Source organism: Vidua macroura, chromosome Z, assembly GCF_024509145.1.
Source record: "Vidua macroura isolate BioBank_ID:100142 chromosome Z, ASM2450914v1, whole genome shotgun sequence".
NCBI lineage: Eukaryota > Metazoa > Chordata > Aves > Passeriformes > Viduidae > Vidua > Vidua macroura.
In genome coordinates, this window is record NC_071611.1 from 10,531,375 (window position 1) to 10,548,777 (window position 17,403).

At 33.4% G+C, this 17,403-nt stretch overlaps 1 protein-coding gene across 1 annotated transcript in view; it reads left to right on the top strand.

The window, feature by feature from the left end:
* CNTNAP4 (contactin associated protein family member 4) overlaps positions 1-17,403 on the top strand; it is a 214,501-nt gene that overhangs the window by 120,924 nt on the left and 76,174 nt on the right. Inside the window, exon 4 of the mRNA XM_054003153.1 lies at positions 11,525-11,672. Coding sequence (XP_053859128.1) covers positions 11,525-11,672 — 148 coding nt within the window. The remainder of the gene's footprint in view (positions 1-11,524; positions 11,673-17,403) is intronic.

The following is a 17,403-nucleotide window of genomic DNA, read 5'->3' on the forward strand; positions in this document are numbered from 1 at the left end:
GTTAATTTGTCAAAATATCCAGTCATATAAAAAATACAGCACATAAATACACAGATGGATAATGTTCCAAAACCAGCTTTCACAGTCTTCATCTGTAAAGAGCAAAAAACTGCAGAATAATGCCTGTAAGTTTTTGTTTCGTATTCATTTATCTGCTTCAATCATTCCAGATCCTAATTATGGTCCTAGAATTTACTATCTATTGCAGAACCATTTTCTCCTCAACTTATTTTGCAATGTATTTTACCTCTTTGGCAAGATGAGCATGACTCTTGGTCTGCAGTTCTGTGTACGTTAATAGCTGATCACTACATAGACTACTAACTTCTGGAATTGCCATCTTTTTATGAGAGATGGTCATTTAAATCTTGCTCTTTACCAGCTAACAAGTAAAGACCAGGCAGAGTGGCAGTCAGTGTGACCACGTGCCTTTTTAGATATGACAGAAGTGAAGTTTTGTGCATTCCTAGTGACTACTGTCCTAATAAGTGTCCCCTTAGGACAGACTTCACACAGACATAATATGACAGATAAAATTTCACACAGAATGAATAAGAAACTAACTGAGCATATGTACTGAAAGCAGAGTCTGAGAAGTCTGAAGGGATAGTTTTGGTTGGTTTTTTAAAATTTTTTTCTAGTTTTGAGTTTCAGTTAATAATATTTTAGAATTAAAAATGTAGTAGCAGTCACATATCTTAAGAAAACCTATGTTTTAATCTATCATAAGTAGCTTAGAATTGCAAAAGTATAAAAATAATGGTAACTTTTTTTTATTTAAGAATTACATGAAGAGATTACGTAGGACATATTAAATTAATGTTTGTGATAATCCATGATTTCATTGTGTGTTTCTTGTTGTTGAGTTTTTAAAATGTGTATTTATTTCAAATGTTTGTGAAGAATTGTTTGTATTTTAAATTTGTACAAAGCAGTGTGATACTCTTTATAAATACTTACAAATCTTTGTGGTTTGAAAAAAAATTAGATAAAGTGTGACATTTATTCATATTTAAATACAATGTGAATGACATTTTCACTTTGAAAGTATTAGAAATCTTTTACTATGTGTTATATGAAGATAATTTGAAACATTGTTAGACAGTTGAAGAATGACTTCCATTTTCTGACAGATCTAAAAATATTTACAAATTATACCATTTGAATTGTCATGTCCTTTTCCTGTGTCATTTTGACATTACTTCTGATGCAAAGGTGATAATCTGCCTAACAGAAGCAGTTTTCTTTTATAATTAGCCTGATCATCGATTTATTCAATGACGACAAAGGTTTTTGGGAGCAAACAATTCCTTATTTCAAAGAGAAGGTGGCTGTTACAAGGTACAGATTATATGACAGAGTGATTAATTCATAGCTTTTAACATAGGTTAAAAAAAACCAAACTTGCGTAGCTGTCATGAAATATGAACTTGCCAGCTTTTAAAACAAATTAGATCTCAAGAATTAGAAACTTGAGGATGGTCTTGAGAATGAGTGCATTGACTTTTCTGGGCACTTCCTACTTCTTTGAGTGGATCACTCCATATCAGATGGAGGGACCATATGAACTGATGAAGTGCTTCACCACCTTCCTTTCCCCAAATATTCATCTGCCCCTAGTAGTTCTAATAGGCACTGGTGAATTACTCTGTAATTGTTCAGTTAATTATGTTGTATTGCTATCTAGAAATTTGTTTTTAGCCTTTGCTCTCTGAGTTCTCCAAGGAAATCACTCTTGTTAAATTGTGATCAGGCAACTTTGTGTTTGATCTTTATCTTAATTTATTTGTTTCCAGATTTCTGCCTTCCTTAAGAAATAGAATGGAGTTTCTACTGTAGCACACACATACTGAAATGTACTTATCAAAGGGAGGGAATGAGCTGTTCTCCAATGTGGTGACAAAATATTTTTTAAACTGGCTTCAGTGGAGTGCCCCTCTGGTCAGATATTAGCAACGCTCTTATTATTTCTTTTTGCTTTTTATATATAAAGTACGATAGCACCTGAAGTACTTGCTATCCTTAACAATTTATTGTGAACTATGCACACTTAAATGTTGGTTGCAAATGAAGGAGAAAACAGTCCTCAGTAGAATTACTTTTGTCTGATTCAATCTGTATTTGTAAAGTGGAGTAAGAATAATTTTACAAATATGCATATCTGCAAATTTACCTGTCCTTAATTCAACTAGGGGAATAACATTGAGACATATTTGTGCGTTTGTTACAGGAGTCACATGATAATTTCTTTTCTTTCCCCAAGAACCCCTACAGGACACTAAATAAAAAAGTAAAAAATTAAAGACAAACCCACTACTAGAGTTCAAATTTAGATATACCTTTGAATTCCTTCAGGTTGTCAGTTAGATCTCAGTTTGAATGTTTTTCAAAAGCATTTCAGAATCAGTTCATCTGTTCAGTTGCATTGTTTTCTCAAGGTGTAAGATGATAATTCTCCATTTTCTTCTACTTTGCACTTTGCTTTTTTCCAGATGCACCAAGTAGGTAGTGATGACTTGCAAACTAAAAGTATCCACTTGAAATAGCTTGATTTGTAAGCATTCTGCAGCACCACTGTGCACCAAAGGCAGTTAAAGATGTTACAATGTAAGAAAGATCACACTCTCTTTCCTACAGATTACTGCAGGTTTCTATACATTAAAAATCATCTAAAAGTTTGTTTGAAATTAAATCTCATGTCATAAACATTTAGTGAAAGAACCAACATTCTTATATTCAAGATTCTTGTAAAAGAAAATAGCATTTTATGGAGTTCCAAGTTCCATGAGCAATGTCTACATAAAAAAAAAATATTACTGTTTAGTTACTTTCTTTTCCTACTGTACAGAAAGCCATGATCTGCTATCCATCCACAATTTTGCTTTAAAAATGGACTTAGGAGCATCTTCATTACAAACTGGAGTGTTATATTTTCTCTTAGAAAGGCTATTCCCACATGGTCTCTTTTGTGTATCAAAGCTAATTAAGTAAAAATTAATTTCCAGAATACTCTTGAGCAAAGAAATTAATTAAGAGTATTTCATTGAGAGAAATGACCACCCATATACCTGTAGACATTTGATCATAATTTTCAGTGCCATGCACAAATGACTTTCACTGTCTCTCATCCTTCAAGCATTTTATAACTGTTAGACATGAATGCAGTATTCTGGAAATTATTATATTAGAAGCTGCAACATTTTTACTTCATGAGAGTTGTGTGGCTTCATTTTTGTTTCAAAAGCTTGTTGCTGGCATGAGAGCCTCCTTCTAGGAATACCAAGTGAAAACCAAAATTTTTTTGATTCTTTCATTTAAGATGAATTCTTTTTAATATAATGAAACATCCTTCCTATGCATATTCAATGCCACTTTATCCAGAAAGCAGTTAATTATTGAAAGAAAGTGGCTTATAATCTTGCAGTGATGTCTTGGTTGATGTCTTGGAATGTGGACTTCATAACCTATGCAAGTTTCAACCCATTTTCTTTGGTCTGTATTTTAGCTTTAACCCATAGTGATACATGTACACGTAGAGGTACTACTAAATCTTTGCTCTGTTTACATAACCTGAAGAGATTAGCATCACAAGTAACCAGCATTATTCCCATATATTCAGTCATCTCCTCTGAAGAAACAGAGTTATGATTCATGATGTCATGTGCACTAATTGAAATTTATTCCCATTTATGCCATGTAAAGTCTGATTTCTGGCTATTAGAGTTGAAAAACCTTAAAAGACCTTTAAAATTTGAAATTCAGTGCTGTGTTCACCCTGTTGTATCCTTAAGATACATAGTTTTGTTTTTTTACTTCCTACAGGTTATACATTTTTCTCATGCTATAACAGCCTTAGCATGGAGCTAGGTCTCAGTCATATATGCAGTAACACTAGGGACACTGAAGTAAGCACTAGGGACTCTGCCTATCTCTGAGGTAAATCAATATTAGTGGAACTTGGACTTGTGTTTTTAAACTTGGGATAGAGGAGTTGGGACAGCTGAAGTCAAACATTGTCAGTTTCTGATACATTTTTATTTTTTTTCTCTGTCTTTTTACCTTATTGAAATGAGAAGATGAAGTAAAATATGCTGTGGAGGAGATGGGATAAGAGTAAAGGAGCCTGATCATTTTAGTTTTCACATAGAAAGTGGTGTGATACTTTCTACCAGATAGCCCTATCTGGTGGAAGAAAGCTGGTGACCATCACTGATGTGTCTTCAGGCTGCAAACCATGTGTCATGTTTTCCCTGTGAGCTATGGAGTAATTCAAATTTGTACCTGGAAAGAGGCTTTGTCACCTAAAATTGTCTTCTCTCATCTCTATTTGAAGATTAACTTAATGTTGTTTCTGCAAAGTCTTTCTTTATTCCTTCCTTCTGTGTAACCACCCATGCCACTCTCTGCTTGCCCTTTCCTGTAGCTGATGGGCACCAGCATATCAGTCAGTTCCTTCCGTCCCACAAAAGTACCCTTTTGCTGAGGGTCGAAGGTGTGTTGATTCTGTTTGCTGCCCATAATGTGTTCTCTCATTGCTTGCCAGATTTGCTGGTCACTGGTATTTGCTAGTCATTAATTTGTATTTAAATGCACAGGAGTACTGGAAAGAATGAACTACAATTAGTTTGTTGTTTAGGTTATCCAAATACCTGAAGTCTGTGTCAGAAATGAATTCTCCATATCACAAATAACTAGGAACTTGGTTTTTTTTGCATTCAGTGTGGCTTTTAAGACACATCCCCTGGGCTCAAAGAGGGCACTCTAGTAAATATTCCTAAGTGATCTAGTAGTATACTTACAGTGCAGATTTTGCTCTGTCTTACATTTCTGAGGCATCAAACGCCTACTAGAGCAGTAGGCTCCACCATGAATACTGATGCTTCTGAAAAACTGAAGCTCCACATTTGTATTCTAAATGTTCTTAACAGGAAATATTTCCCACAGATTTTTACTAGTTCCTGATAATTACTGAATGCAACCTTAATAAACATTTGCTGAACACTTTTGCACAGAATTAGAATTAGTATACAGAATGTTCTTAGACCCTTATTGCTCGCATCATATCCAAAACATTTAATCTCAGTGAGTTTCTTTAGCTTTTCATTTCATAGTATCTTTCATCAGAGTAAAGCTAAAAATACGGAAGTTGGTTGCTTTTGAAAGGTTTTCTAGTTATCAGAATGGCAAGCCCTATGTGAAAAGTGAAATTTTGCCACTAAGATTTTTGGTGAAGTGGATGAGATATTTGACTAATGTTACAGCAACCTAAGAAATGGATTGTCATGGTAGCTTGATGTGATACACTAGTCTAAACCCATAATGATGAGTTGAAAAAGAATTCATTTACAGAAATTTCTCTGAGGGTAGAAATGAGACATCATATATGAAAAGCCACAGAAATAATTTAGTAGGAAAGCTTATTATTGAACTATTTTATTGTTTATGATCCTCAGAACATAAGGGTATTTGCTGTGCCATTTCTATGTTGCATAGTTAATAAGGTTTCTTTCCTTTCTTTCTAATAATTTAATTTCATTTCAAAGCAAGGTGTGAAATTTTATGAAAAGAAAATTTATACTATAATATTAATAAAGTGTTTGCTTGGGTTTTCTTTTTTTTTATTGCTTTGAGCAAGCAGAATTCCCACGTACTGTTTTGACATTTCAGTGATTTCATACACAGCTGTTGCACTAAAGGTATTTTAGTTATAAATTATCCAGATTACTTTTCTGGTAGTCTCTGGGTTATGTCATGTATTATGGAACTAAAATAGTGAATTGTGATTCCTATCTAAATTTCATACAATGAGAACTATACCATCTGCACTTTTTTTTTTTTTTTCAAATTTTAACAAGCAAATATGTGGAATAAACAGGTTAAATATGTTGTTGCCCTTTAAAAATATTTCATAACACTTATGGAGTTAATTATTTCTAAGTGTATAAATTCAATTTTGCACTCCAGATTAAAGGCCATGAGTAAAAACATTTGTTTGCCCAGAAGAATTGCCATTAAACTTCAAATTGATTTGAAAGTGGTGATTAAACTTCGAATTGATTTGAAAGTAGAAAGGACAGTTGCACTTTTGCCCAGATTAAAAATTCAATGTATTCATATTTTACAGATTTTTTCAAATGGATTTATTAAAAAACAAGGGGGCGGGGGAAGCGAAAATAAAACTACCAAAACTTCTTTGGTTTTTACCTTCCGAGATCATCACAGCTACCTTTGGAATATCAGAATCTAAATTCATTAACTACAAATCCATAGTATAAAAAGCACATCTATATTCATTTCAGGTAAAGAGTAAGCTAATCTTCAAGCTAATATTCAATGTTAACGATTGTGTAGAATTCTAGTAATAATATTATGAAGCATATGAAATATTATGAAATATTTTCAATTTTCAGGAATATCTCTGAGGTCTGTGTGATTAGGTATTAATAAATAAAACATAGTAGATTCATACTATATATTGGGATTTTATAAGGAAGAATTGTTATGATAATTTTTAAAGGGAGAATGTTGCGCCTAGTTGTGTCAATACAAGAGCTCCCTCTGATGGTGGCAAGTTACTCCACATAAAATTTTTTACTACATCTGAATGATGAAAGGAAATAAGGTAGATGGAAGAATTCAAAGCAGCTGTTGTGGCTGGTGGCTTACAAAAAGATATTTTTATTTTTATTTTATTTTATTTACTAGTCCCCATACCATGTCATCTGGAAAATTAAATACCTTTTCATTTCAGCTATATTGAACATGAAAGGAATAAAGAGAGAGACAGAAAACACAGTTTATTAAGTACATTTCCGAACAGAAAACACAGTTTATTAAGCACATTTCCGAATGAGCTGTTGATAAACCTCTTCTGACAGTAGCTGTTGAAGGGCCCTTTCATGCATGCCTGCAATGTTACATCCAACTGCTACTACTGTAACAAGAAAAAAAACCCATGACCTTTTTCCCATTAGGTTAATTTTAGATATTGAAGTCTCCCTCTTCGATGTTAATATGAAAGCAAATTGTTTCAATTTTTTTCTCAAAAATAACAAAATCCACAACAACAACAAAAAAGGAACACCCCAAAAATAAACCCCAAACAAAACAGAAGGGCAGAATATCTAGAGTCCATTTAGAAATATCAGGTATCACCTTTGATAAATTAACTGGCAAGTGTGGTCTCATCCTCTCCTCATCTCTTAATTCTGGAGCTGTTCTGGAACTTATGTAAAGTTATGCTAATATTCCACTAGCATAGTAAAAGACAAAAAAAAAAAAAAAAGAGGAAGAACCATGACAGTATAAAACACTCACCAAATGTAAGGAAATAAGAGAAAGAGATAGACTGAACGAGAATTGATACAATTTACTCCACTATCCTGTCTCTGAGTGACAGTGATGGAAAGCTGTAAGTACAGAAGTGGGGATTTAGATGGTACAATCAGTGAACATTGACTGGAACAACAATTTATGATGGTTTTCTGCCAAGTTTTTTTTCTGTTTGTCTGGTCTATATTAATCAGGTTGTCATTAATATGTGCTGTCCTTCTTTTACAAAAGACATTATGAACACTCAGATTTATGAGTATGTGTAACTGCTGTGTGCTTTAATCAATTTTAGGTAACACTACTATATTTCAACTGTATCTTCAAACAATTCAAGATCTAGTGAAAGTTACAGTGAATAACCTATGGCACAGGGCTTCTCACTATAATACCACTGTTAGTATTTTATATGAAACATATCAGCCAGCTTTTGCATATATCGTTTATAACCAATTAAGTCTTAAAAAGTTGTTAATTTAACCTCTATGATAATTTTGACCTAGCCATAATTGCAATGTGGACATCTAGGAAAGGAGAGAATTGTCTGGTACAGTGTTCTCTGGTCAGAGTGAAGGACTTTCACATTTCTTCACTTTAACTGAAAAGTTCATACTTGTTGACTTTGGGGAGCAACTTCAATAGGCTAATAATAATTCACCACAGTGATAATATCTTGAGAAGGATGAGTCCAAGTGTTTGGATTCTTGTTCAGAAAAACTATCAATTGAAGTGTACTTGTACTGTGTACTAAGTTATCTGAAATAGGTACTCCTTTTTTTTACTGAGATGTAAATAATTTAAACTGTAATATCAACTTGGATGTAATTTAGAAGTATTGGGAGAAAATGGGAGAGATGAGTCAATCCTGCAGCATTTTTTTTTTAATGCAGTAGTTTATACAGTTCCAAGTTACTTCATGCTGATGTTTTCAGCTGCTTTTTCTGGTGTTGGTACTAGAATTTATAAACCACATGGTGAAGTTAGACCCATCCTGAGGTACACTAGTACCACAACTTCTCTTCCAACAAAGTTATTCAGGTTTGGTCCCGTTCCAGGCCTTATTGTTTAACACTGATGGGGCTTTGCAGCTAAGTATACTTATATTTATTTATATAGGTATATTTTTAAAAATAATATTTGTACTAAATATATTTACTCAATGGGTACGCAACTTATGTAAAATCTTTGTGCATATTATTTAGTGTTATTTTTCTACAGTGTATATATAGTATATTATACAGGAAAAGTTACATTTGTAAATAAAGGTCATGTCCTCTAGATTATCTGAATTGTGGGTCCTACACAGTTTCATTTCTGGGGGAATTTTTGATTGGTGAGAAAGTTTTGGACAGGATGCCTATATATCCCTGTTTGACACCCACATGGGCTTTCTACATAGAGGATGGACAGAGAAACCAAGGAGTTTTTTTACTTTGTCTTGATGCAAGCTTACCTTCACAATCATTCTGAGCTTGCCAATGCCCTTCTGTGGACAGGACTTAGCTTTACCAATCTGGAGTGCTTCTGTGATTTCTGACACTGTAGTGAACTGAATAATTCTGTCTTCAAAGCAGGCTTAAAGTAGCTTGAGATAAAGAAATTACTGGGTTAGAAATTGAGTAGGACAGTTAAACCAAGTTTGAGAGCAGTGCAGGCTCTCAGTTCATCCTTCAGTACAGCCCAGAATACTTTTACTTAATATTTTTATCTACTTAGATGTCTCTGCTTTAAGTGGCCCTGTTACTGTTTACAGCGGAACTGCAATATAGTATTTCAGTGTTTCAAAAACTGCATTCTTTGAGGAAGATGGTATGTTTTCAAGCTATTAGGAAGCATAATATAGTACCTATAAATACATCTACTAAGAGTCAATAAACAGTTATATTGGGTTAAGTGTATAACCCTGTTAATATTTATGCAAACAATGTTTATTAGGTGCAATTATTAGGTGTGTTATTCCTATTAACTGAGGGCCGTATGACATCTTTTTAACATTATCTTTTAACATTAGATATCTGTGTAGGTTGTGAGGACTCTGCATAATCTAAAGTAATGGTGTGTTCCTTATATGTAATTTGGCATAAGAATGAATTGGTCTGAACAGTCTAAAGAAGAGGGGTAGGATGAAAGAAGCTCATTATATGGTTCTAAATTTTATGTTTTAAAGATTGCTGGATTGCACCATGAAACAGTAATTGTGTTCTACTGTAAAGACAGGACTGTCTGAAATGTCAAATATAATTCTCCTCTAAAAAGCTTTCAGGCCACTTTCATAGGTTTCAGGTACACCTTTAGTACTGTAACCTGGAAAAAAAGCAGTCTGATTTTGTCCTCTCTTTTTTTTGAAGTGGACTTAGACTGAAAAAAAAAAAAATCAAAATATTTATTTTAACCTTTAGACTGTTTAAAACAAGCAATAAAGACCCATTTAATACTCAACACAATTGATACACTGCCTTGTAAAATTACAGAAAAAAATACTGGTTTCTAAACTAGGCATTCTGAGTGGTGTTAAAGGAGTAGTCTGAAGTATTTTTAGGTTATTGTTGAAGCCAAAACCCAATTTTTAAATTAAAAAATACATGGTCTAAATATATCCTACAATAAAAAAAAATCAAGCCACATACAATCTGTTTTCAAAACTTAAATTAATTTTTATGAGGTGGCTGCTCTCCAAAAGCAATTTTGCAAAAAATTAAATCTTAACTGAACACTTCATTTGCTCACAGTACTTAAATTTCTGGGGCCTGGTTCTGGTTCAGTCAACAAACTAATTAGCACTTTCATAGGCAGTTATATTTGTTACAGACTACAAATAGGATATGAAGGGGCAAGGGGTCTGGAAGGTCTCACCCTCCAAATAGTAAGTTTTCTCTGATTTTTGTCATATTTCCACCTTTACATGCTGTGTTGGTGGAATTACAAAGCACGAAGCTGAAAGTGGACATTCAAAGTCACTAGCTGTCATTGCTTATTGCTAGCCTAATAAGTTATCTTAAATAAGCCAATTCACTAACTGTTCTGGTTTTCATTTTGATTGGGTAGTTGGTTTGGTTTGGGGTCTTTTTATTTAATTTATTTTCCCCATTGAAAGTTCAATGATTAGAATTTATTGAAATTTTACTAGTACAGGAGAGAGAAGGTGCAAAAATCTGTGTATAGAAAGATAAATAATGAATGCAGTGAAGCTCACCTCTGTTTCTAAAACTTATGGGAAGAGAAGCTGCATACCTAAAAATGTTGGTTGCTATGTACTTCTCCAGCTGCAACATCTGTGGCTTATAGCTATGGCAACAGCACTGTTCATACAGCCAGAGAGGTGTAATCTTTTAAATACTGCTCATCTAAATATTTCAGAGAACCATCAGATATTTGGATTCAAAATGTCTGAACAAATTCTTTATGCTTCACCATAAACAGGTAATGACAAAGAAACACCACACAACCCAGAGAAATGAGAAAATATTCTCTAGGTTTTAGAATGGTATAGTTTATTATTACAGCTTTTTAAAATTTTCTTCTTTACATTTTTATGTATTTCTGTTTTCTTTATATAAGAAAAAGGGAAAGTAGTTTTATCGGTTAAATACTGCAAAAAAGTTTACTTTTTTTTTTCACCTTGTTAAAAAACTGAAATAAAGATTCTTCTTTTTTAACAAGACACTGAAACCCATCCATTTTACAATACTTCGGATTCTTTAGTAGGAAACAAGTCTTTTATTACCATGATCTGTCAGTATAAGACCATTTTAAATACAGCATGCTATGCTTTTGAAAAGCAGGCTTGAAATGAAATCCGTTTAGCCTTTCAGTAGAAGGAATTTGTATACATCACTGTTTTCTTATGCTAAAGTGTTAGATAGAGCACTGAAATGTGAGGATATTCCACATGTTTTTTGACAGGAATGTTTGGGTTTGCAGGGTCTGTTCACTGAAATTTTAGAAGCTGTTAAATACTTTGCGGCGTGGGGCATCAGTGCTAAATACACAGATGAGTTAACACCTTATCTAAAAGAATCTTCAATATTGAATCATCAAATGTTCCTATGGAATTCACTAACAACTGCATTTTATTCCTGTGCTTGACTGTTTGCCAGATGAAGTGGAAGTAAAATACATGAAAAGATCAGTGATACTTCCATGTATTTCTGTATTCAATGTGGATGTGGCTGATTTCTTTTTCATTTTCTTCTAGGCCTTTTCTGGAAACACAAATGCAGACAGTGTCGTGTACTATAAGCTTCAGCATTCTATTAAAGCAAGATTTCTCCGTTTTGTGCCTTTGGACTGGAATCCAAATGGCAGGATTGGAATGCGCATTGAAGTGTACGGATGCACATATAGTAAGTTTATTTCTGAGTCAGCTAAATGAAATGAATCTTCATCAATGTCTCTTGTTGCCTAAATAGCATTTGAAAGTAGATTTCTAAGACTAAATTTAATCTCAAATAAAACTGATTTAATAAGTTTATGTGCATACTACACTATTTCTACATCAACTATCAATATGTGATGCTTATTTTCCAGTCCTTTCTGTATTGGAATGAATGGTGTGGACAAAATCCAATAACTGATTTTATGCAAACTCATTCTTTTTTTTTGTCATAGTCCTAAAAATTGCATCTTAACATGGTATACTTGCTATTTATCTGAAGGCCAAAATATGCTAAATGTTTACAATTTTAAATCTATATGGTCTTGATCCTGAGCCAGTAAATACAACTAGATAGATCCACAAATAAAAAAATTGAAGGACACTTTCAAAATTGAAGGACACACAGTTTTTGTATATTTAAGGGGTACTTTTAGAATAGCTTTTGTGCCCTTAATAACTGACATAAGCCTTTGGAAGTAGATTGCATAAGTATCATGGTTTTATTGATCTGCTGGACAGTGTAAATATTCCTGACATCTTCCTGTTGCAGTTTTTCATCCATGGATTTTTTAAAAAATTAGTCTATGTAAGTTTTTTTACTGCTTTTTTATTCTTCACATCTCTTCACCATGATGGAAACAGAATTTATTTTAAGCAACCTTTTTAACTGCTTTTTGTGCATACTTTTATCTGTTGTTTTGGTTTTTTTTTTTTGTTTTTTTTTTTTTCAACTTCTTTATTTAAGTTATATTTTCTATGGTTGATCTCTTTTGAATGATCTCCATATACCTGTTTTCTATTGCCATGCATTTTTATCTGACCTTAAGTGGTTATCAGGAAAACATATCTCTGAGCTTTCTGCCTTAACTTTTTAAAATTGGTAAAAGGTAGGATAACTTAGGATATTGAAAATTTAAACTTGGATGCAGGAGATTAGGTCACCTCAGAAGTCAGGTGAACTTCCTCATCCCAGAAAACAGACATCTCATACCAGAAGAAGAGCCTGAAAGGCTCACACCAAATTCCTCAGTGACAGCTGCCTTGAGACTGGGAACATGACTTATGATTCCTAGAATGATCTGACAAAATGGCCTTGAAAACTGAGTCACTGAGAAATATGACCATGATTCAACTTACCCCTAACCCTTTTAAGTTCCAGGACAACTAAATTTTAAAAATGGAGGCTGAACAGATGAATTTATCATTCAAAGCTGAAGTCTCATCTGAGTCTTCCATTTGAGACCTGATTTTTGTGGTGCATGATGGCAGAATAGTCTTTCTTCTCTTTAAGCTTCACTTTAAAATTCATTTATAGTCATCAGCTTTGCTTCTTCGCAGTCCTTCACCTTGTGGATGTGATAACATTTAAATCCTTACTTAGTTTTGCTCTAAAACATCTTCAAACTGAAGAGGTCTCTTTTGACCATGCCTAAAAGCCAGATATTTATTTATATTCACTATAATAATTTTCTCTTGTGAGATCCATATTATGGCTCTCTTCTGTGTCTTGCCTGTTGCCCACCTGTGGAAAACTCTAGGAGTCTAAAGGATAAATAAAGTGTCCATGCAACTGAAAAAAGAAAGCATTTAGAATTAGCTTAGAATAACTTAGAATAAGTTATGAAATTAATATATTTTTGTGTAGCCATTAACTATTTTTGAGGAAGATTATAATTTTTTGCATGTTACATAACATGGCACAGAATGTATCCTATAGATAGCTTATAGAAGTAAATCAACTATAGTTATCTTCTAAGATTAGGATAAATTTAAAAAGAATATTTACTTCATCCATTATTCACTATGATGCAGTATGTGAAGAATATGATGGCATCAAAAATACGTAAATTTTTTTAAGCTGGTTAAGATTTTCTCTGAATTAATGATATTGAGCGTTCAAGAAATGCTTTTTTCCCCCTATTTATAAATGCTATCATTCCAAATGAATTGCAGACTTCTTATAATTTCTGTATTTATTTTGATTATCTCCTGATTACCTAGTGCCTTTACTGGGCAAATTCAGTGGTTGCCATTGAAGACAAACCAGGCGATTATAGATTTACAGTTTTAAAAATTATTTTAAAATGTAAAATCTTAATACTTTCTCTCCAGTTATCAGGCACAATGAGGACATGCATTTATTGTTATAATAATTGTGCCTGGCTCTTTTTGAATAACTGTACTTTTCACAGTGGGACCAGAAAAAAAAGCAGAAATGCCAATAATAACTACTTTAGCTTTGATTCACATGTTTTACATGTCCCATTTTCTCATCCTTTCCTTCAGAGAGCTCTCACTGGGCATTAGATTTTAAGAGTAAACAATTCTCTTTTCATTTGCTATCAAGTATGTGAACTGTGTTCTGTATTCAAGTGCAAATGCACCAATTTAATTCTTCAGTTTTACCTGTTAGAAAATACACAACTAAAACTAAACTTGCAAGAATACAGGATGTAGATCTCTCTACTCCATAAAGTGATGTGAAAAAAGTATGTCTCTATGTTCTAAAAACGTCATTACTATCTTAATAAAGTCATAATACAGAGTAAATTTTGACACTACTTCAAATCTGCTATCTTCCAATCAAATGCCTGCTCTGAATAACTTTGCCTAGTATTCTCAAAAATAGTGTTTCCCCTTTAATTCCAGTCTCAGTGAGGCTTGGTCATAGTCATTATATTTTCCTGTAGGATGTAGCAGATTATAATGGGGGTTTTTTTCTTTCTTTCTTTTTTTTTATTTTTTTTTTTTTACATACCACTCGTTTTCTCCTATAAACTGTTTAGGTGAAGGACTGTCACATTTTAGATGTTTCTAAAGTGTGCATCTGGACAAGCCCTTCCATTTTTGCCTCAGCACTCATTGAGTAGAAAGGCCAAATAAGGGTAGTCAGTTATGGACTTATATGAAATATTTAAAGAGTCCCCCTTCCCTTTTTTTTTAGCTTTGGGTTCTTCTCACTCTGCTGTCTCTGCAATGTTCCTTGGTTTTTTAACGCATGTTCTACAGTCATTTAAAGAAAGGAAAAGAGGGAGGGAGGGAGGGAGGCAGACAGGCAGGCAGGAAGGAAAGGAAGGCAGGAAGGCAAGGAAGAAAGTTGCAGAAGCAAGTTGTGGAAGGAAGTTGCGGAAGTTGTGGAAGGAAGTTGCGGAAGGAAGTTGCAGAAGTTGCGGAAGGAAGTTACGGAAGTTCGGAAGGAAGTTCGGAAGGAAGCAAGTTCGGAAGGAAGGAAGGAAGTTTGGAAGGAAGCAAGTGTGGAAGGAAGGAAGTGTGGAAGGAAGGAAGTTTGGAAGGAAGGAAGTTTGGAAGGAAGGAAGAAAAAGAAAGAAAAGAAAGAAAGAGAGAAAGAGAGAAAGAAAGAGAGAGAGAGAGAAAGAGAGAGAGAAAGAGAGAAAGAGAGAATGAGAGAGAGAAAGAAAGAGAGAGAGAGAGAAAGAGAGAGAGAAAGAGAAAGAGAGAGAGAGAGTGAGAGAGAGAAAGAAAGAGAGAGAAAGAAAGAGAGAAAGAGAGAAAAGAGAGAAAAGAAAGAAAGAAAGAAAGAAAGAAAGAAAGAAAGAAAGAAAGAAAGAAAGAAAGAAAGAAAGAAAGAAAGAAAGAAAGAAAGAAAGAAAGAAAGAAAGAAAGAAAGAAAGAAAGAAAGAAAGAAAGAAAGAAAGAAAGAAAGAAAGAAAGAAAGAAAGAAAGAAAGAAAGAAAGAAAGAAAGAAAGAAAGAAAGAAAGAAAGAAAGAAAGAAAGTTCCTTTGTTTTCTACCTCCAGGTGTTCAACCTACCTTCATGTGAAGCGATAAAACATCTGCTTGTGCCATGACAACACTGCAAATACGCTGTGCTGAACCTCAGCCAAAAATCTGTCTGAAGCCTCTGCATGATAGTTCTTTCTATTTAGTGTGTACAAAAGAGAACAATGAGTTTCTACTGACATTTCCTGTGTCTTGTTCCTGAAATGCCAGATTGTGACAATTAAACCATGTAAAACACAGTTAAGGTTAAGCTATGTCGTGACACTTAAAAAAAGGGATATTAGGAATGTGCTTGGCTTACAATTTCTCCTCTTCATTACAGTACTCTCTTATCTTCTAGTGAACCTGTAGAAAACCAATAGTCTAAAAATAGAAATCAAAGAAACAAAAAGGTGGGAATTTTTTTGGCATAGTGGGCAGAAAGATAGGTTTAAATCTGAAAATGACAAACATATAAAGTTGTAGAATATAGGTAACTGGAAAATAAATATATAATGCATATTAAAAATTGTCAGTTCTGTATGTTAGGATACCTAAGAAAAAGCACTGCAGATACTGCTCAAACCCTTTTTTCTTCTATCACATCTAATTGTAGTGAAGCTTTTTCAGCATTTTCCTTCCTGGCTGAAATAATTTAGGTCAATATTACAGTTACATCAGTCAAAGAAAGGACTTCATATCCTCTTTGTGACTGGAATAATGGCCAGTTGGTTTGCATTGGTTTACTTTTTTTTTTCTTTATAGAACATTAGCATCAAATTCAATTGATATAAAGATTAAAAAAAAAATTCAAAGACATTTCAACTAAAACTTTTGCTCAGGATCACTAGGAGTCTTGGTCCTGTGGTATGTGAGGCTTCCAGAATTTTCAGGTTCTCAGGGGCATTTTGTGATTTCCAAAGATATTTTTATAGTGCAGTTAGGATTTAGATCACATTAATTTAAGGAACGCACATTACAAATTGTGGAAACAAAAGATGAGTGCTCATAAAACAAGTCCACCAGTTTTATTTTTCTTATTTACAACAGTAGAGAAAATCCATGTAGAGGACTTTGAAGTCCAGCAAGTTGCAAGTAGTTGTTAAATAAGAGAGGAAAATCTTATGGTACTCTGGATATGTGCCCACATTTTATTTATCTTTATAACCCTGCAGGACACCCAAGCTGTCTTTCTCACAACTCTTTAAATATATTTCTGGGGGTAATGCATGGATAGTGAAGACAAGGCCTGTGTGAGAAATGTGACAAGAATTTTGATTGCCATCTGCAACCCTTTCACAATCTTCATTAATTCATGGGGTGAGGGCAGGGGCAAAATTTAATTTTGTTTCTTTTCCAAATTTAGACAAAACAGATATTGCTTCTTAGGAACTAGTGCTGCAGAATAGTGTAAGGGATTTTGGAGAGCCATGTTAATGTTGTTTATCCTGTTGCCCCAATAACTAATAAGAAGAGTATATTCCCAATCTTACGGTTATCATTGCCTACTAAGAATGTCTAGTTAGCTGGTTTGATAGATGTATATAAATGTACAAATGGTCTTATTGAAGTCTTTATTGAAGCTATTCTGCATCACATTCATTATTTTAATTCAACATTAATTAACACATTTCATTCAATGACAAAAGCAAGTAAAATGGTTAATCTAGGGTTCATATTTAGGTAGAACATTATGTTGATTCATTGTACATTTGATAAATTGATTCTTCATTATCAAAATATAAAGAAAATAATTCACTCAACAAGACCTTTATGAAAATGGAATATAAATTACTAATCTAATGTACAAGAGTTAATTTGAATTCATTCCATTTCCATGCTGAAAATATGGAGAAATATTTTTAATGAAATTATATAAAGTTAGTAAATAGATAATGAGTTTTCCTTGACTTGCAAGAAGTCAACCAATCAGTCGAAAAAACATTTTATTGAGTGTCCTTTACATCTTCATTCACTTC